The sequence below is a fragment of the Onychostoma macrolepis genome, chromosome 21 (genome assembly GCF_012432095.1).
Source record: "Onychostoma macrolepis isolate SWU-2019 chromosome 21, ASM1243209v1, whole genome shotgun sequence".
NCBI lineage: Eukaryota > Metazoa > Chordata > Actinopteri > Cypriniformes > Cyprinidae > Onychostoma > Onychostoma macrolepis.
Genome location: NC_081175.1, coordinates 12,121,215 through 12,147,982, shown reverse-complemented (window position 1 = coordinate 12,147,982; position 26,768 = coordinate 12,121,215). Strand labels below are relative to the sequence as shown.

Below are 26,768 nucleotides of genomic sequence, written 5' to 3'. Positions count from 1 at the left end.
GTGGCATTTGGATTCAGGTGATTGGTTCAAAAAAACGGGCTGCAGAACTCGGCGTTTAGATCGCGTGATTTGCGTGATCCTGCACTTGCTGAGCAAACGAGGCTGAGATGAATGGGGATGTCCAAGCTATCAGGTAATGTTCGAGCCATATTTCTAGGGCTGCACAATTAATCGAAAAAGGTCGAAACTTGTTGCCGCGATTAATCGCAAAAAAACAAAAACAAAAGTCAGTTAAATTGTACCGTCAAATGTTTATTTAGGAGGATCTGAGATGTCGTTTAAGTTTAACGTGTTCGAGAGCGCGGTGGCATAACGGTATGGAATTTCGAAATTGTGTTGAATTTATTAGATATCCTGATGCTCAGTTGTTGTAACACCCATGATGTAGATATTTTAACTAATATTCACTGCTGTATAGTTCATTTAAAACGTGGACGTTTTGTTTTTAACGCTACACAGATGACCACAGTGAAGTTGACATTACTAGGCTGTCTTGTATTGATGTTAGCTAGATAACAGCAACATTTTGTCATAGTCCTTTTGGAGTAACTAATTGGCGCCATCTTATGATTTAAAATGGTTACCGCAACTGCAGACCAATTACATTTTTATGGTGAACGTATAACCTTTGAGATACAGGTATGGCTCAGAAGTATCCAGTTAAAGCAAGAAAAGAAAACATCGCATAAAAGAACAAGCAAACGGTAAGAGACACAAATAACTGACTGAGACACTTTACAATTGAGCAGATGCTACATGTAGACGTCCGAAAAGTAGTATAGATGTGTTGTCATTGATAACTAAACTGTCAAATCATTTAGAGCAATTGAAATGAAGCTAAAATAAAATCTAAACGGTATACAAGTTAAAATTGTCAATGAAAAAAATGCAATTGCAAAATTAGAAATGTTGCACTGGCAACTAACAGAAATAAAAAAAGCTGATGTTTACTAAAATCACTAAAACTGCAACTGAAATAAACCTAAATAGAAATAAATTCAAAATAAAAAGCAAATAAAATTCAAATGAAATCTGAAAATGTAAACATTAAACAAGAATTCATAATATTAATAAATACTATAGTTGTAATACTAAAGTAAGACAGAAAACAGTGCAATTTCAAAAACTTTTAGGACATTTTTGAAGTTCTGTCTGTTTTCATTGTGGTTTTCATTCATTCCAAAGTGTCCAGATGTTTAGCGCTAGTCTAAGCGCCTCATATGAGCCAGTAGTGACCTATTTCTGTGTTAAAGCGCTGGTGGGTGTGGTGCTTTCATCGAGAAGCCAGTTTTGGGTTATCTGTTCTGAGCACAAACCTTGTCTGGTTTAGTTTGGTTCAGTTATCATCAGTCAGTTGCTCCTTCGTATTGAGCCAAGCTGTAGTCTCTGTTCAGTCTGTTACATTTGTAGTAGGCCTATATAGCCTACATACCAATTTTATGTAAACTAATTTAAACTGTAGTCCTAAATGTTAACATTTTTGAAAAATCTACAGCTAGCATATGTGGATCCTTTCTGAACATCTGTACTTATTGGATATAGCAGATTGTCTTTGTGCTTCAGTCTTTTGTGTCTTAAGGAGCAAACAAGCCTGAACTATAGTTGCCAAGATGGAATGAATGTTTGAATGCACTGCTTGAATGTCTCTTTTAGGCATCTAATAAAGTCCCTTTGACAGTCCTTCAGTTTTGTTCATTTGCTCTGTAGAGTGGTGCGCCATCTCGTGGCTGAACTGTCAAGAGTTATAATAGGCTAGTATTTGACCAAACGTTATCCAAACATTGTCCAAAGCACTACTAAGTAATAATATTTACTCATTATATCTGTAAAGAAATAACCAGACATGCATAACACAACCCATAGTTAGTGTGTTTTAGTAGCTATTCAATATTCATTTAGTTATGTTTGTGATGGGAGTAATTTTCTCACGAAAATACAGCAATCCTTTACTATACAAATGGATTCCCAGTTTCAGATCACTTTGTTTCCATTCAGCATGAAAGACTTGATTTTTATTCTGTGGCTTGACCCTTGCTGTGAGCAAAAGGACATGTGATTGAGCTTGAAAATAACAGTCCAACAGTCCTAAAAATTTCTTGATGCAACTCTTTTATAACAATAGTTGATCGTAATTTATTATTATTATTATTATTTATTTTTTAAAGATTTTTTTTTTTTGACAAAAAATGTCCATAGAACAGTAGTTCATATAACCAAAAGGACAAAAAAAACATAAAAGTACAGGTAAAAAACAGGTTTAAAGGAATGGTTTACCCAAAATGAAAATTCTGTCATTTACACATCCTCATGTTTTTCCAAACCTGTTTGAATGTCTTTTGTCTGCTGAACACAAAATAAAATAATTTTAATGAATTTGAGTAACCAAACAGTGGCAGGTCTCCACATAGCATTTTTTCCAATTGTTTGCTGTTAGAATTTTAATTTTGGGGAATTTTAATTATCCCTTTAAATAGTTTTTTTTTTTGCTGCATCTCTCAAATCTTATTCTCCATGCCATATATTTGTGTGTGTGTGTGTGTGTGTGTGTGTCATTGACGTTAAATTTGATGCTGCACATCAAGGTGTTCTTGGATCTGAATATGATTGCTAATTATACTATGCACTTCAGTAGTGGGAAAATTTAAGTAGAAAATACAATTTTTGTGGCGTTAAACAAATGCTTTGAATGACTTGGAATATTTGCTTATTTAGATTAACACAACAACACGGTCCCTATAATGTTCTTGTTTTAAAAAGAGGTGTGTAATGATTCTTAAGCATTTCTCCTTTTATGTTCCACGGAAGTAGCCTGAGCCATAAAGTTTAGAACAATATGAGTAAATTGACAAAATTGTCCTTTTTTAGTGAACGACCCCTTTAAATCAATGTTTCCGGGTCCATTCATAACAGACCGGTCCTCGAAAACCAGTAGATGGCGCTGTTGATTAAATTTCAGTGTTTAAACCGCAACGAAGCAAATGCTGCCTACATTTCCATATACAGATTTCTCCGAAAGAATAAAAATGATTTCAGTACACATTTGCAAATTTAAACCCGTCATCTGCAATGTATCCAATAAGAACCGAGAGAGAAGAATAAGATTAAAAACAAGGGAAGCTGTATTCCAGAGTGGCTGGATGCATGTCAAATATGACTGGAAATTTGTATAGTCAAAACAAAGAATCACTGATTTATTAATTAACCTAAAGTATCACTGCACTTATTACAGCAGTAAAACTATTACTGATCGGTACAGATAAAAAAAAAAAAAAAAAAAAAAGACTCGTGCGCCCTCTGGTGTGAGATTAGATTAAAGCACTGCGTGTCTGAAAACAATGTCGTTGCCAGTATCTTTTTTTACATGAAGATTGTTTTTTGGTTTTGTGTTTTTAAGTCTTTAAGCTTGCAAATCAGTGTCCTTCCTATATGTTAGTTTACAGCAAACAAAGATTTATAAGGAAATAACAAAGGGAGTTTTGCTGCAGTATATGTAATCATTGGGAAAATTTCAGTGAGAGAGGAAGTGCCTTATTACTTGACAAATGACACACAGTTGTGTTTTATTTTGTCATAATGTCAAGATCGACTCATCCTCTTAGGTGTTTTTCTGTAAATTCCTTTACTTGAGTGATGAAGTTCTGTGTCATTTTCTTCTTCTCCTTCAGCCACCCCTCCTCCTCTCTCCCGCCTCTGTCTCTGTTAAACAGGATGCTGTTACTTCGTTTGCAGTGCCAACAGCTGAGGTCTGCTTCCTGAGTTTCCCTCCAGCCTGAGAGAGTTACAGGAACAGAAAGGAAGTGTGTGTTTGTGCGAAGGCAAGGGACAGTGTGTAATGTACGTTTGTTAGAGAGAGCAAAAGAAAAGAGAGAGAGAGCGAAAGAGAGAGAGAGACTATGGAATGCTGTGATGTCACCAGCTAAGTCATACACAAAGGCAAGAAGGACACACAAGCACTCACTCTCCCTCTTAGTAAAGTCTGCCGTGGAGCGTCCGCACCCAGCTGTGAGTACATTTTCCTTCACACAGGCTTTTTTCTTCTCTTTCTGTTTGCCACCATATCTAGACGTTAACTGCAGTCTGTTATATGTGCAGGCAGGCAGGCAGGCATCCACTTTTTTTTGTCACAGTTGCTGTTGTTGCGGTACTTTTTTTTTTTGGGTATGATGTCTCAGGCTTTTTTAGTTGTAGACGCCTGCCGTTTCTCTTAAAGAGGTCACAGCATGCAAACTCAGTTGTGGCCAAAATAACATAACTTTAAAATAGAGCAGAAGTGTTTTGTGAAAGGAGGGGGATCTGCTGATGACAGAAGCGAACCCAGTTCCTGAGGAATCCCCTCAGTCAGGCCTAAAAAGAGCTGGGAGACCATGTGTTTGAGGAAAACTATGCTCTTTAGCAGAGGTTTCTTCATTCCCCCAAAAAAGCCCCCTTACTAAAATACAAAGCCTGCTGCGTGTTTTAATGTGTAAAAAACTGTTTATACTCTGTGAGGGGGAAAAGTGTGATTAATTAAGACAACATATGTAATAAATAAAACAATTTCATTTTATAATGTAATTATACCAGAGCATTTTAAAATAGTCTTTATTATTTGAAAACTACTTTGGACTAAGTTGTCAGTGTTACTTTTTCTAGTAATAAACAGATTTGGCTTTGTTTTATTATTTTAAAAGCTAGGACCAAATAATACATTTATAAACTAAGTAAAAGTTATGAAATGGTAAAATAACCACAATTAATCTCTCTCTCTCTCTCTCTATCTATCTATCTATCTATCTATCTATCTATCTATCTATCTATATATATATATAAAAACCCTAAGAAAGCTTATTTTTGTAAATAAATAATCATTAAAATTGTCCAATGCACCCAGTTTGAAAAATAAGCAGTTTTTAAGCTTATTAACAAATAAACCAAATTATTTTTGACTTCTCATTTCACATGCCACACAAAATGTCTGAAGCTGCACAGGAAGAGAGAGAGCAAACAAACTATTAAAGAGATCAGATTGCTTCCAGATGTTGTAATCTGTCATTTCTTCTGACAGCGTGTCCAGTTTATGGCTGCTAATTAGTGATGAGAGCTTGTGTGTGGTGAACGGACCGAGCTGGGCTTCATCGTCTTTACCACCATCATCCTCGTTCTGAAGGACTGTTGCTGAATCTCAGGATATAATCAGGTGAACCACACACACGGCCATGCTGCAGCAGATCTTGAATGACATGTACATCGACCCGGATGTGCTGGACGCTCTGAACGACGAGCAGAAGAAGACGCTCTTCCTGAAGATGCGCGAGGAGCAGGTGCGACGCTGGAAGGAGCGAGAGGAGAAGCTGGAGAGGGAACCGCTCAAACCCAAACCAAAGACAGGTCGGCACTGGGTTTATATCGCACCATTTAAATCTAAAACAGATATGTCATGTGATCTATGCATCATATTGAAGTGAGTTCTTCAAGAACTTTTAATACAGTAGAATAAATTTTACATTTTTGTTTATTTAATTTAAACTTGGTTTAAACGGTGCTACAATATTTCCTCTGTATATTTACTCCTGGATGAGACCATTTTATTCATCATTTAGCAAGCTTATTATTATTATTATTATTATTATTATTATTATTGACCATCAAAAAAATCCTCCTAGCAGAGAATGGTAAACTCCTGATCATCAGGTTTATTTTTATACTGTATTATAACAATAATAATAATATTATTATTATTATTGCCCATCAAAAAAATCCTCCTAGCACAGAACGGTAAAATCCTGACAATCAGGTTAATTTTTTTATATTATATAATATTCATGTTATTTTTATTATTATTATTATTCCCTTTTTCCATACAATTTTATTTATTTTTGTATTTTTTTTTTAACTAGTGGTTAACATGCATTTTTAACTGTATGGGGGAAAACAGCATTGACATTTTATTCCACATAAAAAAAGTCATGAGTTTTGATTGACAAGGTGGTGGGCAGATCGTTAAAACACCTTATAAAGTTACAAAACTAAATTTAAGCAATTCATAGATTTAGACATGGTCCTTTTTGACGGAGTATGGCAATTCGTCAAGAGACATACAGTTGACTTTTTAAAAGGACACTCGTCCTGAAGTTAAAGTTCTTTTGCACCATGATTGTAATGCAACTGCATCAGGATCTGTCTAGATTAAAGATCTACATCTTGAGGTTTGAATGTGGGACCTTTGAATTGCTAATGCAAATCTTTCATCAGTGCGTTTACCATTCCCACATCTGTAAGCCACAGAAAACCGCTCTGGCTTTTTATTGCTGGCTTTAAATGACTTAATATGGTCAGAATCTTAATGTGGCACATGACTCAATCTGGACCGAGTAGCTGAGCTGAAAGCACCCAGTTTACCACTGTGGTACTGCAGACTTCACGGAAAAACATCTTGTGACGTCAGAATGGGTTCACAGAGGTGGACACAGATGTTTGGATAACAGAAAGTGCTCTGAAACACAAGAGTAATTATATTTGAGAGCTACTGTGATTGATGCTGCCACTGGGAACATCTACGTCACTGGCAAGACACAAGACCAGACAAGTTTACAGGCTTTTGACTAAGAAGGAGGTGTCCAGGCGTCAATAGACAATTGTCATGACCAATATTAACAGAATCTCATTTTGCTTAAAGCATCTCCTGAGTAAACACCGTAAACAAGAACTACATACAACATGAGGGTTTTTACCTCAATTTCAACACTTTTTAACACTGAGGGTCACAGACGTCACAGATACGAGACTTCCGTGAGGAGGGCAGCTGGTAAGAGGGAGGAGTAATCCGCTGAGATATGAGAAGAATGCATCTGAGAGATAGAGGGTATCTGTAAAACAGCAAAAGAGACAGAGAGCCGCGAAATAGCAAACAAAAGAATGAAAAATGAAACTTTACGTTGCTTAGCCAAAGTTACACCCGTTTAAACTGGTTAGACGTACAGAGGGCTTATGGAATCTGGCATATCAGCTTTGTTACTGGAAGAGCCAGAACATTGACAGATCATCTTAAACTAGATTATTCAATGAAGTAAAAAATATTGCAATGCAATAAGTGTCCAGAAACTTTTTGGGTCCACTGTATAGCCATTCCCTTTGGGTTTATAAGGAAGTTCAATGCAATGATTTAGGTTGACATGCGTAACTCAAGGAGGAAGTCGTCTTTGCTCAATAACAAAGCAGTTATTATCAGGTCCCTGAGTTTCAGACCTCAGAGGAGGACAGCGAGTCCTCTATCTCCTTGAGACAACGGCAACTGTTCTTGTAGGTCAGTGGTTTCCACAAGACATACTGATACAACATGTTGACTGCTTCTGTGCAACCCTGTCCTATTGACCATGGTGTCTGTTAGCAAAGTGGATAAAATTTCAAAAAGTCATTCAAGGTTCTGTCACACAAATGTACAATACCATAATAAAGTAACACAATAAAGGGAGTCTCTGGAGACATTCTGACCCTTACATTGAGTGAGCAGGCTACACAAGGCAGAGGAAACGCTTCTGTTACTGACCCAGTTTTTAGAGCAAGAAAGGAAATGTCAGCCAGGCCAAGTTCCATTCCCTCATACAGATAACTGCCAACAAAGCAGGAAGTATACAGGAAACGCAGGCTCTCAAAACACACTGAGGAGGAAGAAAAAGCGAGAATATTGAGATTGTAGATTTAATTATCAACAGTTGTGAATAGATGATGTGGATGTTTTTTTTTTTTTTTTTTTTTTTTTAACATATTACACTGCATATTTGCAAAGGTTTAGCAAGGATTTACTGATTTGAACAAAAGTGTCAGTAAAGACTGCTGGTTTTTTTTCATCAGTTCTGAACATAATCCACAAAAATATTAAGCAGCACAACTACTTTCAGCATTAATTATAATACATATAACAGTATAATTCTTGAGCAGGAAATCAGCAAATCCTGAAAGATCATGTGATACTAAAGACTGCTGAAAATTCAGCTTTGCATTAAATAATAAATTACATTTTATAATATATTGAAATAGAAAAGTTATTTTAAGTTGTAATACAATTTCACAATACTACAGTTTTTTTTTTTACTGTATTTTTGATTAAATAAATACCACTTTGGTGAGAATAAGAAACATTTAACAAATCTTACCGACCCCAAACTAAACGATAATTTATGTTGAAGGAGAGACCAGGGCTAGTAGCACAGGTTAAGTATAAGGTTTTGAGGAAAAAGGTTTTAGCCTTAAATCGCTACATAGACTTGATCTCTGTTATAAGATGCTCTTTTGTTGTCATCACCTCTTTAAGGCCCAATATGGATAAAAAAGAAGAGTCCAAACCATATTTTCTATGGCTTGAATGAGTCAAGCTTGGTCCCAACTACAGCAAATCCTGGCTGAGTCCAAATGCTCCTGAAAATATTCAGACTTAAGATGGGCTTGAGCCTGAGCCCAGTCTTGTCTGGACTCAAGTAGTACAACACTGACGACTACTACTACTAATAATAATAAAAATTTAAAAAAATGTTTGTTGAGGAAAAATAAATTCATAAAACTTTGGTCACATTTTATTTTAAGGTCCAATTCTCACTATTAACAAACCATTAACTATAATTTTTGCCTCTACTAACTCCTAATTTTTTGCTTATTAATAGTTGGTAAGATAGTTAAGTTTAGGTAGGGTTTGGCATGTAGAATATAGTCATGCAGAAAATGTGCTTTAGAAGTACAAATAAACAGCCAATATTAATAATAGGCTTGCTAATAAGCAGCTAGTTAGTAGTGAAAATTGGTCCCTATAAGTGTTACTTATTTATTTTAATTTTTTTTAACATTAGCTTTAACAGCCACTGAGTAACTGGGAGGAAAGATTAGTCAGCGATTATTATATATTTGTAATACAGCAAAAACTTATTTTAAACTGTTATGGTAGGCTATCGACATTTGAAACACAAAAACAACTGGTTTCTGTGTCTACTTTGGTTTCTGCTCATTTGCTCTTCATTTCACATGGTCCCTTTTTTTTATGGCAGTTCGGCTTGTTTGGTTTGACACAATCGTTTTGTCTTGACTGGGATCATGAGTATGTTAGTCAGGCTGTTCAACTGGAATCTTGCTGTTTTGCCACAAGGCCTGCAAGAAGAACCAGTTCATCATGGGAGGGTTTCCTTATTTTCTGTTAGGCTTTTTCCTCTCTCTCTCTCTCTCTCTCTCTCTCTCTCTCTCTCTCTCTCTTACACAGTACAAGTCACCTTTCTTAATTTTTCAAATTGTAATAATTTGTATTTCATGTTGTATAACTTTGTGTTTGGTTGCACCATTTTAAGGAAAGACTTAAGTAGTTAATTAGCTTCTCATAAAGGAATGTGTAGTGATGAAATAATTTTTAGCTTTATTTATCCGATAAGCAGCCTTAAAATGGTTTTCAATATTTCTTCCTTTTAGCATATTTAATCTTCTTGTTATGGTTGAGTACATTCATAAGAACAGTAAACATAATGCATAAATAATTCTGAAGTATGATAATATGTTTAAATATGTAAATGATAATTACTAATCTAGGCTTATTGCATTTCAAGTAGGCTTATCACTAAGACTCTCTGCGTTTTATTTTTTTCTCTCTCTTTTATAGGTAATAGCAAGAGTGTCAGTTGGCTTCTGGGACGAGATGGAGACGTGCAGGTCATTGTCATTGGAGAGATGGATGAGCTCAAATCCTCCAAGATCATCTATTCAGGGTTTGGAGAGAGAAAAACGGCCAGCGTCCTTAACAATTCACAGTATGGATGTTGTGCTACTCCTGAATAAAAACAAATTCTATTTAATGCTATAAACCACCTATAATATGAGGTTTGGCCCCCAGTTTGTTTGGTTGACATTATCTACAAGATATCGTTAAAATAGCATTTTCGTTTTTTAAAAAGGGTTTTACTAATATATGTGTCCCTGGACCACAAAACCAGTCTTAAGTCGCATGGGTATATTTGTAGCAATAGCCAAAAATACATTGTATGGGTCAAAATTATCGATTTTTCTTTTATGAAAAATCATTAGGATATTAAGTAAAGATCATGTTCCATGAAGATATTTTGTAAATTTCTTACCGTAAATGTATCTCAACTTAATTTTTTATTAGTAATATACATTGCTAAGAACTTCATTTGGACAACTTGAAAGGCGATTTTTCAACCTCAGATTCCAGATTTTCAAATAATTGTGTCTCGGCCAAATATTGTCCGATCCTAACAAACCATACATAAATTTAAAGCTTATTTATTCAGCTTTCAGATGATGTATTAATCTCAATTTCGAAAAATTGACACTTAAGACTAGTTTTGTCGTCCAGGGTCACGTATAAATATAATTTACGCTACTGTTCAGATGTTTGGGGTCAATAAGGTAGTTATGTATTTTTATCCTCACCAAGGGTAAATTTATTTATCAAAAGTACAGTGACTAATCAGTAAAATAGATAAAACTCATACATTTTAAATGTAATTCATTCCTGTGATGGCAAAGCTTAATTTTCAGTCGTTGTCACATGATCCTTTAGAAATAATTCTAATATGCTGATTTTGGAAACGTTGAATTTAATTTATTTATTATGGAAACTTTCCTTTTTTAGGATACTTTGAATAGAAAGTTGAAAAGAACAGTGCGTATTTATAACTTAAATATTTTGCAGTTTTATAAATTGTGACTTTTAATTAATTTAATGCATCCCTTTTAAATAAGTCTATATATATATATATATATATATTTTTTTCTGATCTGGTAGTGTAAATGTATGTAATTTAACTACATTTGTTTTCATTTCTCTTATTTCTGCTGTGCAAAGGGTGTATAAACATACAAGTATAAAACTAATGAGCACATCTGTAAATGAATATCTGAAAAAAAATCTGTCATGAAGACTGTGAAGGGTGTATATTTGTGTGTTGTGTTTTCACACGTCTTGTCATGTATTTCAGCAACCAACCCAGCACTTTGAAGAGCAACTTGATAAACCAAACCTCAGCAGAACCTGTACGATCAGGGCGAGAAAACCTTCCTCCTAAAGCACATTCAGGAGTTCAGCTCAACTTTAAGGTGTGTTGCTCACGTGCATGTGTTTGTTTACTTCCACATTTGCTCAACTCTTAAATTGGTGCCGCTGTGTATTCATGCGGCTGTGTGTGTAGGTGACCTTCCTGTTGCCGCCATTAATCTCGGACACAGCCGAGGGGCAGCGAGACGGACTTTCTCCACAGGGAGAGTCATCGTTCAACAGCCAAATAAATCAAAACCTCCATCTCTCCCTCTTTTTGCGCCTTCCTTTCCCCTTTTCTGCTTTTTTTCATTCCCTTCTCCTCCATTATTCCTTTTCATCCTTCTAACAAAAAAAAAAAAACCTCCCACACCCACCCACCCACCTCTCCATCTCTCAGGCACAACTCTTTCATTGCGCAGCTCTTTATGGCTCCATCTCTCTTCTCATGTATCAATATGTTTGTCTGTGTGGGGCCAGTTGGCGTCCTTGAGATTTTTGAACTGACAGACAGTCCAACTTAAGCGGTAACACCGCGTCCTTAACAGGAATGATGCGACAACTTTCCAACCATGTGAAAATGTGCAATTTGAAGCAGTGTAAGGTCACGAAAATGTATTTGACCTGATATCTAATGCACTGTTATGAAAAGCAGGATTTCGAACCAATGAGATTTCAGATATGTGTAAATGGCCACCCGTCACCGTGCTGTAGAAATATGTGGACTTGATCAACAGAATTTCTATGATGTCATCTTTAATTAATGCGTGTGAGTTCTACTGTATCTTGGTCAGGATCTCGGAAACAAAGTGTGTTTTAAAACGGTCTGTCCAAGGTTTTCACTCTATATGTGGAGATCTCGCCACCTTCTCTTTCCCTGTTATACTAAGGTGGGTGGGTGGGGGGGGTTCGCACTAGGGTTTCCATGGCAACACCGTGCGCAGTGAACGCACTCCTGGGAGGAGATGTGCTGGCCAGTATCGCCACACTATGATCCTCTACTTGCTAAACACAAACATCTGTTCCTGTACATCGGCACATGTGGCTCATGGTTGCCAATTAGTGAAGAGCCGCACGAGTCACAAAAAACATCTGAGCACCTTCAGATTTTTAACTGATCATAAAGTAGATGGGCTAATATGATTATTGCATCAGCTTTTGTTGTGATAAAATGATATATAGAAGTGTGGAAGAGTTTGGCTGAGTCTGAAGTCTTTTTATTTTCACAGGACAACAGTGACAAAGAGTTAAGGACTCTGGCGCCTCCACAGGTGTGTTTTGGTATTGCAGCAGATATGATCAGCAATGAGTGAGATGTTTTCTCACAACACAATACTTTAAAATGAGTGCGGTCTATTTTGTAAATGTGTTCTCATAATATTCTGCAGATGCCTGTAAATGAAGAAAACCATCAGCACCTTTAGAAAATGTAAGTACCATGATTCATATGTGTATTAGAACAAGTATAGTTTAGTAGAGCTGTTTTCAAAGACATACCTTTCTTCATAAATATATCTGTGATGAAAATAACATAGACCATCTTAGAAAATAAGGCATTCCAGTAACTGACTAGGAATCTTTTCATTGCCATTAAGGTGAAATAATTGTGTGTGTTTTTATATATATATATATATATATATATATATATATGCATGCATACATACAGGTGCTAGTCATATAATTAGAATATCAAAAGTTGATTTATTTCACTAATTCCATTCAAAAGTGAAACTTGTGTATTGTATTAATTCATTACACACAGACTGATATATTTCAAATGTTTATTTCTTTTAATTTTGATGATTAGAGCTTACAGCTCATGAAAGTCAAAAATCAGTATCTCAAAATATTAGAATATTACTTAAGACCAATACAAAGAAAGAATTTTTAGAAATCTTGGCCAACTGAAAAGTATGAGCATGTACAGCACTCAATACTTAGTTGGGGCTCCTTTTGCCTGAATTACTGCAGCAATGCGGCGTGGCATGGAGTCGATCAGTCTGTGGCACTGCTCAGGTGTTATGAGAGCCCAGGTTGCTCTGATGGTGGCCTTCAGGTCATCTGCATTGTTGAGTCTGGTGTCTCTCATCTTCCTCTTGACAATACCCCATAGATTCTCTATGGGGTTCAGGTCAGCGAGTTTGCTGGCCAATCAAGCACAGTAACACTATGGTCATTGAACCAGCTTTTGGTACCTTTGGCAGTGTGGGCAGGTGCCAAGTCCTGCTGGAAAATGAAATCAGCATCTCCATAAAGCTTGTCAACAGAAGGAAGCATGAAGTGCTCTAAAATTTCCTGGTAGATGGCTGCGTTGACTGTGGACTTCAGAAAACACAGTGGACCAACACCAGCAGATGACATGGCAGCCCAAATCATCACTGACTGTGGAAACTTCACACTGGACTTCAAGCAACATGGATTCTGTGCCTCTCCACTCTTCCTTCAGACTCTGGGACCTTGATTTCCAAATGAAATGTAAAATTTACTTTCATCTGAAAAGAGGACTTTGGACCACTGAGCAACAGTCCAGTTCTTTTTCTCCACAGCCCAGTTAAGATGCTTCTGACGTTGTCTCTGGTTCTTCCTTCCAGTCAACTTTGCATTTAATATGCTTTGATACAGCACTCTGTAAACAGCCACATCTTTCAGTAATGACCCTCTGTGACTTACCCTCTTTGTGGAGGGTGTCAATGTTCGTCTTCTGGATCATTGCCAAGTCAGCAGTCTTCTCCATTATTGTGGTTTCAAAGAACAAGAGATACCCAGAATTTATACTGTAAGGATGGTCATTTATTCAAACTCAAATGTAAATATTCTAATATTTTGAGATACTGATTTTTGACTTTCATGAGCTGTAAGCTCTAATCATCCAAATTAAAAGAAATATATCAGTCTGTGTGTAATGAATGAATATAATATACAAGTTTCACTTTTGAATGGAATTAGTGAAATAAATCAACTTTTGATGATATTCTAATTATATGACCAGCACCTGTGTGTGTGTGTGTGTGTGTGTATATATATATATATATATATATATATACACACACACACACACACACACACACACACACACACACACACACACACACACACACACGAGTAGCCTAAAATTACCTCAAATAAAACAGCCTAAAATAAATGAAATGGTCTAAAATAAAATAGATCAGACAATAAAATAACCTAAAATAAATAATAGCCTTACTAAAAGCTTAATAAATAAATAAACAAATAAAACTTTTTTCAGCAAAATAGCTTATAAATTAAATATGAAATAACAAAATAAAAATAAAACGAAAAAATATTTTTTTTAATCACCTTACAATAAAATATAATTATTGTTAATTTATATACATTTATCAATTTAAACTTGTATATTTGTTTTCACCACCTTAGTTTTTCATAAAATCAATAGCTCTGTTGCACTAAAATGTTTCTTTTGAGTTTCAAATAATATAATTCATATATTGTTACATTTATAATACATGAAACTTGTGTAATTTAATGTTACCAGAAATCAATTTTTCCTCTTGGATTGAAGCAGGTATAGAACTTTTGGTACATTTAATTGAAACTCTTCACAATTCCAAGTCATTTTTCATAATCACAGGCCTGTCGGACTAATGTGATATGCTATATGACCACAGAGATCTCATTTACACCACAGGCCGCTGGAAAGTCCCGCCATCTAAAAGCCTCTGTTCATTGACACTACTGTCATTTAACACAGAGCAGATCAGCATTATGAATTCTCTGTCCTTTCTTTCTTTGTCTGCCTTTTTTTCCTGGAAGTACTAAAACTATTTTAATTTTAAAACCATGAAATGTTTATCTTAAATGAGTAAGAAATATTTATTCTGCACTCATGCACTAATATTAAGAAATTATGAATACTAATTTAATTTAGTTATAGATTATTTAATTGAATACATTTTATATTATTAATGATGATGATGATGATGATTGTAATATTAATAATAATGTAATTTGTGATGTTAAATTAATTATTTAAAAAAACCTGTTAATACTGTAAATAAAAATGGGTCCGCATATATTCGACTAGGTCTTGTCTACACTGACACCAACACGTTCTAATTTTGTCGCGTCATCCGCTTGCAGTGTAAACATGGTGTCTGCAAAGGAATGTCCTCCCCAGAATGTCGGTGGTCTCTTCTGGCACTCTGCTCCGGGTGGAGGGGGGCTGGAGGTCAGAGCAGCTGTCCTTGTGCTCTCATCTTGAGATCCTTTTACCCTCAGCTGTCGCTCTCTGCCACTCCGATCACACCTGTCTCAGACTCTTGACCCCACAACAGCTGAACACAACATACCCTTTAAACACTGTTTTAGATAAGTGTGCAAGCATGAATCTAAAACTAGTTCTTTCCGAGTTTGTCTGCTTTTCAGCAAATCAGAACATGTCATTTAATATTCATGAGCAACCTGATAATTGATCTCTCCCATTTTATTTTATTTTTTTGTCATTCCCACACCCAGAGAAATAAAACTCATAATGTGTATATGTAAGCCTAATTGATTGAGATATAAAACATATTGTAGCTCGTTTGAAATGCTGAAGGAGAGGATGGAACATTGCTCTCAGTGTGTGGCCTGTGTGTCAGAGAGCATGAGGACAGGCAGGCTGCGTGTGCTCTGCAGGAGGACCTGAGAGAGCCCAGGGGCTGATTTGGGTCCCCGAGTTCTTCAAGAGCAGATGGTTGATAAAGTTGATCAGGGAATTAAAGCGGGCGAGACGGCGCGCCTGTCAGTCACAGATGGATGGGATTGTGGGACTGTCCCCTGGGGTTTGGGCAGGGACCTCTCTTTCCCTCTTTTTTCCATTTTTCTCTCTCTTTCCATCACAGATTTATCCCTCAATATCCACAAGCCCCTGGGCAGGGCAAGTCCTTGCACATCACACATTTCTCTTCCATCTTGTGTGTGTGTAAACACTAAACATGGTCTGTGCTTCTTACAGTCCAGGCTTGCAATATCTGCTATCTTTGGCAGCTCCAAATGTATTTTGTTTTATTTGTATTTTAGGCTATGTTGTTTCATATTTCATTTCTAAGCTATTTTGCTGAAAAACAAAGTTTTATTTGTTTGTTTATTAAGCTTTTAGTAAGGCTATTATTTATTTTAGGTTATTTTATTGTCTGATCTATTTTATTTTAGACCATTTCATTTATTTTAGGCTGTTTTATTTGAGGTCATTTTTAGGCTATTTTATTTTTTGTAATTTTTTAGGCTACTAATAAATATGCATGTATTTTTATATATATATATATATATGTGTATATGTGTATGTATATGTTTTTTGTAAGCTGCTTTATTTTAGGGTCTTTATTTTAATTTATTTAGGCTACTGTATTTTTATTTGAGGCCATTTATTTTAGGCTACTAAATTTTATTTTAGGCTACTATATAGTTTTAAAGCTATTTTTTTTTTTTTTTTTAATCTTTTTGTTTTGGGTTATTTTTAGGCTACAATATTTTAGTCTAATTTAGGCTAATGTCTTTTATTTTTGGCTATTTTATTTTTTAAATAAAATAGAAAGTGTTATTGTTCAGAGCTTAATCTGTTATGGCCCAGGAGTTCTGAAAAACTCACTGGTTTATCAGCTTTGTCTTAGTTATTCCGCCTAAAATTCCTTAGGACAAATATGAGACAGATGAGATGCTTGTTGACTTGATGTGAATATCATAGACCAGGGGGCTGTACCATGATGGTAGATAAACAAATTCAGAGTTACAGGATTAGTTTCGAGTTGACACAACCTAACCACTCCAATCCGGCTTTGTTGGTACCATGATGCTGATCATCACCTTTCTTTGTCAACTCAGGCTTTGATCCTGAGTTTGTGGAGCATGTGCATATGAATGTGTGACATCACTGGCTACCAGCCAATCACGAGCCTTAGTTAAAGGTTAAAGGTTAAGAGATTGAAGAATATGATCAATTTAAATGCATTTACAATGGAAAAAGTACTTGTTCATGAAAGAGGACAAATAAAAGAGATGATCTTGCTTTATCAGTGCATAGTTGGAAAAATACAGCGATAGACTCGAATGTGTAAGGCCGCATCGTCATTTTTAAAGCGTTATCTATTGATTCTACAGCTTATTTATATTACATATGGTCTAATCAGTCAAATCATAAAATAACTAAATTTTTGGTCTTGACCAGACAATTTTTTTTTAGTACTAGTGACCTTTAATTTGGAGCAAGAGATACTGGGGGAGTGACTTTTTTGTGTCGGACATGCCACTTTGCTCACATCTGATTGGTCCAATTTCAGTTTGAGATCTCTAACTCAGAACACAGCCTGCAGGTTAGCTGTGGAGCGTAAGTGACTATGGCGATGAACACTGCTAAAAGCCAAGCCACTTTCATGGTACCTAAAAACCCAGGATTGGTGCAAACTAAACTGAAACTTACCTGGCTAGCCAGCTAATCCGGCTTCATGGTACAGGCCCCTGATAATTAGGTCTGGGAAGAATCTGATATTTGACTTAATAGTCAAATCTCTGCTAACAGTTTGTAATATTGCTGAGACCTTTTTGAACATTATAGGAGACATGTGAAATAGCTGTGGTCAGTTTCTCAAGAGACAAATCTGAGAAGCGAGAGATTTTAGCTGAAGTTCCCATTTGCTCTATATTTAATCTTGTATAGTCTACGAGAAATAATCAAGACATTAAAAAGATATCATCTGTGGGTTTTTTCCTCCCTTTCCCCTATGGGAAGTTTTAGGACAGTAACATAGTGCTTGGTTTAAAACCGAAGCAGGATACACAGTCCAACTTGTACTTCTTTTATAAATGGTTTATTTGTTTCTATGGCAGGTATCCCATCAACCTCAGGAGTCCAAAGAGGAGGCTGAGTCAGGACACTCAGAGGATGACTCAGCACTCTTGTCCTCAATTTGCTATCGGGCCCACTCGAGATCTTGCCTCCTGACACCCTCGGCTCTCAGCAGACCTGGCTATACAGACACGGAGGACAGGACGACCAATCAGCTGCCCGACACCTCCAGACTCCATCCCCAAGACACTCCCAAACCACAGATCAACAGAGGTGAGCGTCTGCTGTTTATGAATCCTTCCAGTCTCCCTGTGTGTGTGTGTGTGTGTGTGTGTGTGTGTGTGTGTGTGTGTGTATAAATATATATGTCTGTGTGAATTATTTTTATTTATTTATTTTATTTTCAGATAAAAAAATGTATAATTCCTTAGTCAGGGAAAATTTATGCTGATCTATCTTTTACTAATCTGAGCATGAATGGGTTTTATTTGACACTGGCATCACATTCACTGTAATGCCGGTTTCCATGACTTTTACAGTAAGACATTTAATTGAATTTACTGCAATTTGTTTTGATAGTGAGAGAGGTTTATATGTGGCCATAAAAAATCTGTTATTGCATTTAAGTGATTCTCATCAGAACCTCTTAAAAAAAAAAATGTTAGGGTCATATTTCACCCCAAAATAACAGCAATGAATATATTATATTTTGCTGAAGGAACATAAAACTTATTGTAGGACCATTAAGATGTTTGCATTGTTTTCATGACAATAAAGCACGTTTTGTCATTACCGTAATGCAAAACAAGATTTATATTTTCATTAATGTAATATGACAAAAAATATAGAATTATGTAATAAGATGAATATTAATGTGCTATATAGCCTTTAATTATGCTTTTTAATCAAATAAATGTCTTATTTTATGGTAAATGATGATTATCATTGAAAATAATAAGAATAGTATAAGTGAAATGTCAGGATGCGTTACAGTAATCAGAATTAAAAGGAATTAATTGTCCTTCTAAAGGTTTATTTTCATACTAGGTCACTTTTTTGTTTGTTTAAAATGTAACATTATTATTATTATGGGGTTAAATATGAGTCAGACATTTCTTGTCAGCTTTCACAAGATCTCCCTTTTACAAATAAAAATGTAATTCAGAATATAAGAGAGATTATTTTTATTTTTTTATTTAAAAGACGCGTTACTGGAAGCTTTGATCTTTTTCTAACAACAGGAGTAAAGAGGTTTAAAGGCAGAAACAAATGTCTCCTTTTTTGCTCATTTGTTTGAAATCTTTCTAGTTCATTTTTAAAAACGATATCTTGATCATCTCCTGGGTGGTTTTTAATGACCATTTGTTCTAAACACTATCCTGGTGGTGTGAATCACCTCAACAGATGTTATGACTCACTCAAAAAGCTCAAATTACGCCATCCAGTGTGTAGTATTAGGAATTACACTTCTGCCGTTTCTATCGACGCCCCCTGCTGGACACGCACATGAAATGCAACCTATAAACTCTCCCAAAGCCCTCGCATTACCTAGGCCAGGTAAGGTTAAACGAGCACTTTTTGATCTAGAGATCATCCAGACTACATATTGTTGTAATTCAATGCTTGTAAAAAATAAAACTCTGTAGAATGTGTGGATAACTACATGGGAATGTTTCATCTGTGTGAGCGTTTAACTTTGTAGTGGGATCAAGAGCGAATAAGTCACGGGAATGTGTGCGAATAGCGTGCATGTTCATCCTGGCATGTGCGTGAAAGCAACAGCTTCCCACAGCTGCTCGCTTCGTCTCTGCATGCACGCATGTGTGTGTGTGTGTGTGTGTGTGTGTGTGCGCGTCCCTTCTCTTCACCTTCAGAGGGAAGGACACACATTCCAGCGCTGCTTCCCGACTCTGGCCCTGGGCGACGCTCGGCCGGAGCTGATAAGTGACAGGGCCCCCAGCCTCCGCTCGGCACCCCTCCCCACCTCCCCCTGGCAGCCGTGACCCCCCCGCGGCCTGGCTCAGCGCACAGACGTGCCGCTCCGGAATTCTGCCCTCTGCCCCACTTCTAACCCCCCCTCTCTCTCGTTCTCAGAGGTGGGGGCATTTAAAGAGATAGCGTGCTTTTTAGCGGCTCATCTGTTCTGTCTGCATATGGTGACTGTGAAATTGGAAACATCCCGTCGAATGCGTTCTCGCTTTCACGGACACGCACAGCAGTTATTGACAGGGCAAACAGAGAGCGGTTTTCGTCGCGATCAGGTGCTTACAGGTTTTGTCACAAGTGATTGCATGGTGAGGCCGGCGGGGGCAGTTTGGGCCGGCCTGGACGGAGTTTGGTTTCAGGTTTTTTTTTTTTTTTTTTGATGTGACAGCTCTGTGAACGCGTCTCAGGTTCGGAGAGGTTATGGGAGGATGGAAAACGGCAAACGGTGGCGAGCGATGAGGGAGAGAGGCGTAGTCGTTACGCTGGTGTCAGCTAACAACGGGAAGTGTGTGTGTGTGTGTGTGTGTGTGTGTGTGTGTGTGAACAGAGTCACGGACAGGCACGCAAACACACATACGTGTGTTTGTAGGACACAGAACGGACTACTAGTGGGGCGTGGAAAATGCGGTGGAACAAACAGCTTTAGATCACGAGTGTGACTCTGTGTGAGTGTGTGTGTGTAAGAGCGCCGCGCACGCATGTGTGTCCGCCTCAGTCGCTGGAGCCTATCCAGGGTTTCCGTGGCGACCACACAACACAGTGAGACAATCAGTGGCAGGCCCACGCAGTGCGGCGAGAGGACATTAACACAGGAACCACAGGTCAGGGGCCACTGGGAGGGAGGGAGAGGGAGAGGGAGAGAGAGAGAGAGGGAGGGAGGGAGGGAGGAGGGAGGCAGAAAGAAGAAGATGGGGCAGGACTTGAGAAGCAAGTGATTTAAATAATTGTATGTCATGAAATCCATCAAACATCTGGGTCATATCATTTTTTCCAAGTTTTTGCTTTATAAATTACTATTATTTCTATATATTTGTATTATTATCTAGATAATATATTTATTATTTTTATATATGTTTTTGAAGAGAATTTTCTGGACCATCGAGATTTTATTTGCACATGTTACTACTACTACTACTTTTATTATTATTATTATTATTATTATTATTATCAAACATACATAATGTTAAAAAAATCGTATTGGTCCTAAAAAGTCTTGGAATGAATGAATGAATGAATAAATAAAAAAATAAAAATAAAATGTAATAAATATAAAATAATAATAAATATCTAATGGAAAAATATATTATTATTAATAATAATAATAATAATAATGCAAACAAAATACTGAAAACCTTTTTCAAAAAGTAATATAATATATACAGTAAGGGAAAAATTATTTGATCCCCTGCTGATTTTGTATGTTTGCCCACTGACAAAGAAATGATCAGTCTATAATTTTAATTGTAGGTTTATTTGAACAGTGAGAGACAGAATAACAACAACAAAAAATGCATTTTAAAAAAGTTGTAATTTGATTTGCATTTTAATGAGTGAAATAAGTATTTGATTCCCTATCAGTCAGCAAGATTTCTGGCTCCCAGGTGTCTTTTATACAGGTAAAGAGCTGAGATTAGGAGCATTCTCTTAAAGGGAGTCTCAGCTTGTTACCTGTATAAAAAACACCCATCCACAGAAGCAAGCAATCAGTCAATCAATCACATTTCAAACTCTCCACCATGGCCAAGACCAAAGAGCTGTCCAAGGATGTCAGGGACAAGATTGTAGACCTACACAAGGCTGGAATGGGCTACAAGACCATCGCCAAGCAGCTTGGTGAGAAGGTTACAACGGTTAGTGCGATTATTCTCAAATGGAAGAAACACAATAACTGTCAGTCTCCCTCAGACTGGGGCTCCATGCAAGATCTCACCTCGTGGAGTTTCAATGATCATGAGAACAGTGAGGAATCAGCCCAGAACTACACAGGGGCCATAGTCACCAAGAAAACAATTGGTAACCCACTACGCTGTTAAGGACTGAAATCCTGCAGCGCCCGCAAGGTCCCCCTGCTCAAGAAAGCACCTGTACAGGGCCGTCTGAAGTTTGACCAAATGAGACCAAAATCCAGCTCTTTGGCATCAACTGAACTCGCCGTGTTTGGAGGACGAGGAATGCTGCCTATGACCCCAAGAACAGCATCCCCACCATCAAACATGGAGGTGGAAACATTGCTTTGGGGGTGTTTTTCTGCTAAGGAGACAGGACAACTGCACCGCTTCAAAGGGACGATGGACGGGGCCATGTACCATCAGGGCCAGGGCACTGAAGCCAGCCAGGGCATTGAAAATAGGTCGTGGATGGGTATTCCAGCATGACAATGACCCAAAACACACAGCCAAGGCAACAAAAGAGTGGCTCAAGAAGAAGCACATTAAGGTCCTGGAGTGGCCTAGCCAGTCTCCAGACCTTAATCCCATAGAATATCTGTGGAGGGAGCTGAAGGTTCGAGTTGCCAAACGTCAGCCTCGAAACCTTAATGACTTGGAGAGGATCTGCAAAGAGGAGTGAGACAAAATCCCTCCTGAGATGTGTGCAAACCTGGTGGCCAACTACAAGAAACGTCTGACCTCTGTGATTGCCAACAAGTAAGTCATGTTTTGTGAAAGGGTCAAATACTTATTTCACTCATTAAAATGCAAATCAATTTATAACTTTTTTTTTTTTTTTTTAAAATGCGTTTTTTTGGATTTTTTGTTGTTGTTATTCTGTCTCTCACTGTTAAAATAAACCTACCACTAAAATTGTAGACTGATCATTTCTTTTTCAGTAGGCAAACGTACAAAATCAGCAGGGGATCAAATAATTTTTCCTCACTGTATACTATAACAATACAACATAATTAATAATAATTATATATATATATATATATATATATATATATATATATATATATATATATATATATATATATATAATACACATACATACTGTATATATAATTATTATAAATAAACAATTGTAAATAAATCATTTTTGAAGACATCATATTTTAGGACCATTAATTTTGTTTTCGTTTACTTATTCGAAGATCTATTTTATTTTAAAATATTTATTTATTTATTCTTAAGAGATTACATTACATTAAGACATTTTCCTGATGAATAAGCAGTCTCATTACTGTTAAAATAATTGGTTTAAATTTATTTATATAAATATTTGTTGTATTGCCGTTACTTTTTACATGTTATTTATTTAGTCAAATGCTTGTTTTCATGAGATTTACCCAAGTAATAGGTCAATGAGAGAGAGAGAGAGAGAGAGAGAGAAGAAGAAAAAAACAAGTTCTTAAGTGAGACTGATTCAGTTAGTGTCTGCTTCATGGGTGATGTTTTGTGATTCAGTACTGGGACATTTCCACTGACACAGCCACATGTGGGTTAGTGTCTTTGACTAGGGTGCATGCGTGTGAGGGTGTGTTTTGAGGAGAAAGAGTTTGCAAGGGGGTAAAATGTGTGTCATAGTTTGTGTAAAGGAGAAGGGGTATATGTGTTTGTGAGAGCGAGCGAAAGAGAGCGAACGCACTCACACATCTGTGTCCCCTGGGGACGTGGCTAAAAATAAGCAGCTCCTCAAGCCTTCTGGTGTCTGAGCAGCGTCTGTCTGCTCTCCGCCGCCATCCCTGCGGCCCTCCTCTCCTCATCTTCCATCCCTCCATCTCTCAATTACACACACACACACACACACACACACAGTATAACCGCACACATACGCACACTCTTACGCACCCATAACCGTGTACACAAACACACACACACACACCAACTACACCCAGCTGCGTCCCTGCTCTACTTCCTGCGCCGACGACCTCCGGTCTGGCAGTCTGCAGCCCAGGAAAAAAAAAAGAGCCAGAGACACTGAAAAGGGGCGGGGGAAAAAAAGGCTAGAAGAGAAGCGAAAAATTGAGTGAGGGAAAAGGGCAGAAGAGAAGTGTGAGAATGTTTTGAAGTTGTCACCTATAAAAACAGACCTTGAAGGTTATAAGTCCTTGTCTCATCTCTCTCTCTATCTCTCTCTATCTCTATCTGTCTCTTTATCTCTCCATTTGCAGGTGATTTCCGAGTGGTCGCTGCCTCTAAACGGGCGTTTTCTGTGGATGTGGGGTCTGAGGTAGTTGAGGAAAGCTGTTTGGGACGGGGACGGGTTGCTCAGCTCATGAAAACCTTCAGTGTGTCCAGTGAGTCTCCGCCCTCCCAAACGCCACCTCGTGGCAACAAACCTCCAATCCCAGAAAAGCCTACCCACTTGAGGCTCCGCCCCTCACCCTCTCTCAGGTAAACAAGGGACCAACCCCAAGGGACGCAAGCCAGGGGTCTTCTTCAGTGGCTACATTTGAAGGATATGGGTGCTTAGCCTCTCTCAGGAACTTGAATGTTTTGTTACCAAAGTGACGTAAAGTAATGCTTTTTTTTGCAATATTAATGTTTCTCTTTATTTTTGTTTTTTACATGGTATGAGTGGTTTGTAAAACTGTTCAGCCGGAATGAAACATCAGTCATATTGCTACATCGCTTAAACTTTCGGCAGTACTGTTGACCTGGCCATATTAATAAACTGCACTTGGATGCATGTTTACAAGTGCGTTTCTGTTTTAAAGGGTCACGTAAAATCTTAATCACCAGTATAAGATTGATTAAACTCCAAAGAAAACCAAAGTTAGTCATCCCATTGGTCTGTTTTATACATTTTGCTTGCATCGTGAAGGCTGGAGCATGTATGACGGTATAAGTGATCAAACTATGTTTTTGCTTTGTTTTTGTTTTTTTGCAATATCTAGAGGTCAGGGTGGCCAATATTATGCCCATATTTACTGTAAATTACAATTTTTATATAGTGATTAAGATGTATAGAAATTGGCTGGATTGAATTGCACACACATTTTACACAGTATTTACTCTATTCACTAAAAATATCAGAAAATTCACTGACAAAGTTACATTTTGGAACTGACACTACATGGAATGACCAACTGTGCCAAATATCTGATATGTTGGTCTATAAGTGCTGGCCATACCTTTACTTTGAGGTTGATGGTCTTATTCACATTTTCCATTTTTGGTAATCAGGTCACTAGGGCAGCAGTCACTTTCATGTATTTTGTTTTCTCACGGTCACATTTGCTTGCACTTAATTCTGTTTTTTTACTTGTTGTGATCTGGAAGAGTTTATATAATTACTCTGTATAAGGCTTGAATGTCCTGTCCACACATTCAGGATAAGTGTGGGATATTGCCTCTGTAATAAAATGATCAAACCTCCTTCAGCTTCTGGTTACAATTTTATCCTCAGTGGCTTGACAGGCTTCAGGCTGTGTTTATGTTCAACATGTGCTTATGACAAGCATTTACTGGAGTCATTTGAGGTCAAGTCATGCAGCCAAGAACATTTCATATCCTCTTCACTGCACATCTAGTCAGAATATATAATGGTTTTTGTGCAATAAATGACTGTGAATCATGCATGAAAGAGCTGACGGGCTTACAAGTTGTATAGATTGTAAATATTGCACACATCAAAAGCCTTTTAGCTGTCTTTGGTAATCTGGCTATAGAGTGAGCTCTTCTCTTGGATGCCCCCTGCTGCTTGTTGATCACAATAAAACAGAGAAAGAGAGTTATAGAAATAAGTGAGGGTATCAAGTCAGATAAAAGTACACAATAACACTTCATGTTTATAATAAATAAATAGTAAGTGAGTCATTAAAACGCTTACATGACACTACTGTACTTATCACTAAAACTTACACTAGGACTTGTCATTCAGTCTGCTGGCTGCCAAATGCCTCTGCATGTAGTCTTAAGTTTTTGTTTTAAGCACTTTAAGCTTTTTTTCCCACATCATTGCCATACAAAACTCTTGAAATATTATGATTATGTTCGGAAATTACAATTATGCTGCTCCTCAGTTTTTCCCCAAATTTTAAGCACAACTGTTTGTAGATGTTACTGTGAGTTACACAAAATTTGACATCATCTAGATGTTTAAGTGCTTCATAGGCCCTGTGTGATCACACACCAGCTCACTAACCAATCAAAAGATGCGGGCAAATGGAAGCTGGCGCCCAGTCCTGCAATTGTGGATGAAACAATAGTATCGGCTGTTCTCCTATGCACAGAGACGTCGGTGAGTTGTTTCCAGGCAAGTGCGGGAGGCCCCTGGCAAACAGAACCCCCCACCCCCCTGCAAAGCCTGGCCATTGCCGACAGGGCCCTCCGATGAGCAATAAAAAGGGGCCGTTGTTGCTGCTGCGGCAGAGGGAAGATGAGACGGACACTTCTGTTTTTCTCTTCCTGCATCTATCTCCTGATGCCCACAGAAGGAAAAAGAAGAAAGAAAGAGAGGAAGGGAAGCAAAGCGTGGCGTTCTGGGGCGTTCCACCCCCCACCCCCCCTTCTACCCTGGAGGAGTTGTGTTGAGGAGAAGAGAGGGGGCCTGGGCCATGTGATAGGGAGAGCGTGCGGGCACGGTTCGGCCCCCAGGCAGAGGGAACAGGGTCTGCTGCATGATTAATCTGGCTGAGGGCAGGAGGACCGCCATAGGCCTGCCGCATTAACTCCCTGCTCTCCCGCTACACACACACACGCACAAACAAGAAACACACACCCACGGAAAATCTGGGTTGATGGCCAGTACGTGAGCCAGTGTGTCCACCTGCAGCAGAGGCAGGGTTAGTTTGTTTGGAAAGTGGAGCGAGCCTTTGTTTTTGCCACAGGCTCAGTCTCGCCTCTGTCACATGAGAGGCTGCACGCGGGAAGTCACGGGGATGTTTGTCTATTGACATGCTGCTTGGACACGGTCACTGGATGTTAAACTTGTGCCTCAGAGCAAATAAGAACATCCCAAAAGAAGAATAAGACAAGAAGAGGTCTATTAAGGATTTCATAGTATGCAGTAAGGTGGTCATTTTTTATTTGT

At 37.6% G+C, this 26,768-nt stretch overlaps 1 protein-coding gene across 1 annotated transcript; it reads left to right on the top strand.

Annotated features, from left to right (window-relative positions):
• Window positions 1-11: 11 nt before the first annotated feature.
• Window positions 12-25,111, top strand: zgc:100829 (uncharacterized protein LOC445149 homolog). Its single transcript, XM_058758807.1, is given in 10 exon segments — window positions 12-133; window positions 3,666-4,002; window positions 5,045-5,367; window positions 9,614-9,761; window positions 10,953-11,070; window positions 12,238-12,279; window positions 12,397-12,415; window positions 12,418-12,437; window positions 17,870-18,083; window positions 23,905-25,111. Coding segments are annotated over 8 exon segments (960 nt in total). The 5' UTR covers window positions 12-133; window positions 3,666-4,002; window positions 5,045-5,195; the 3' UTR covers window positions 24,132-25,111.
• Window positions 25,112-26,768: the final 1,657 nt, after the last annotated feature.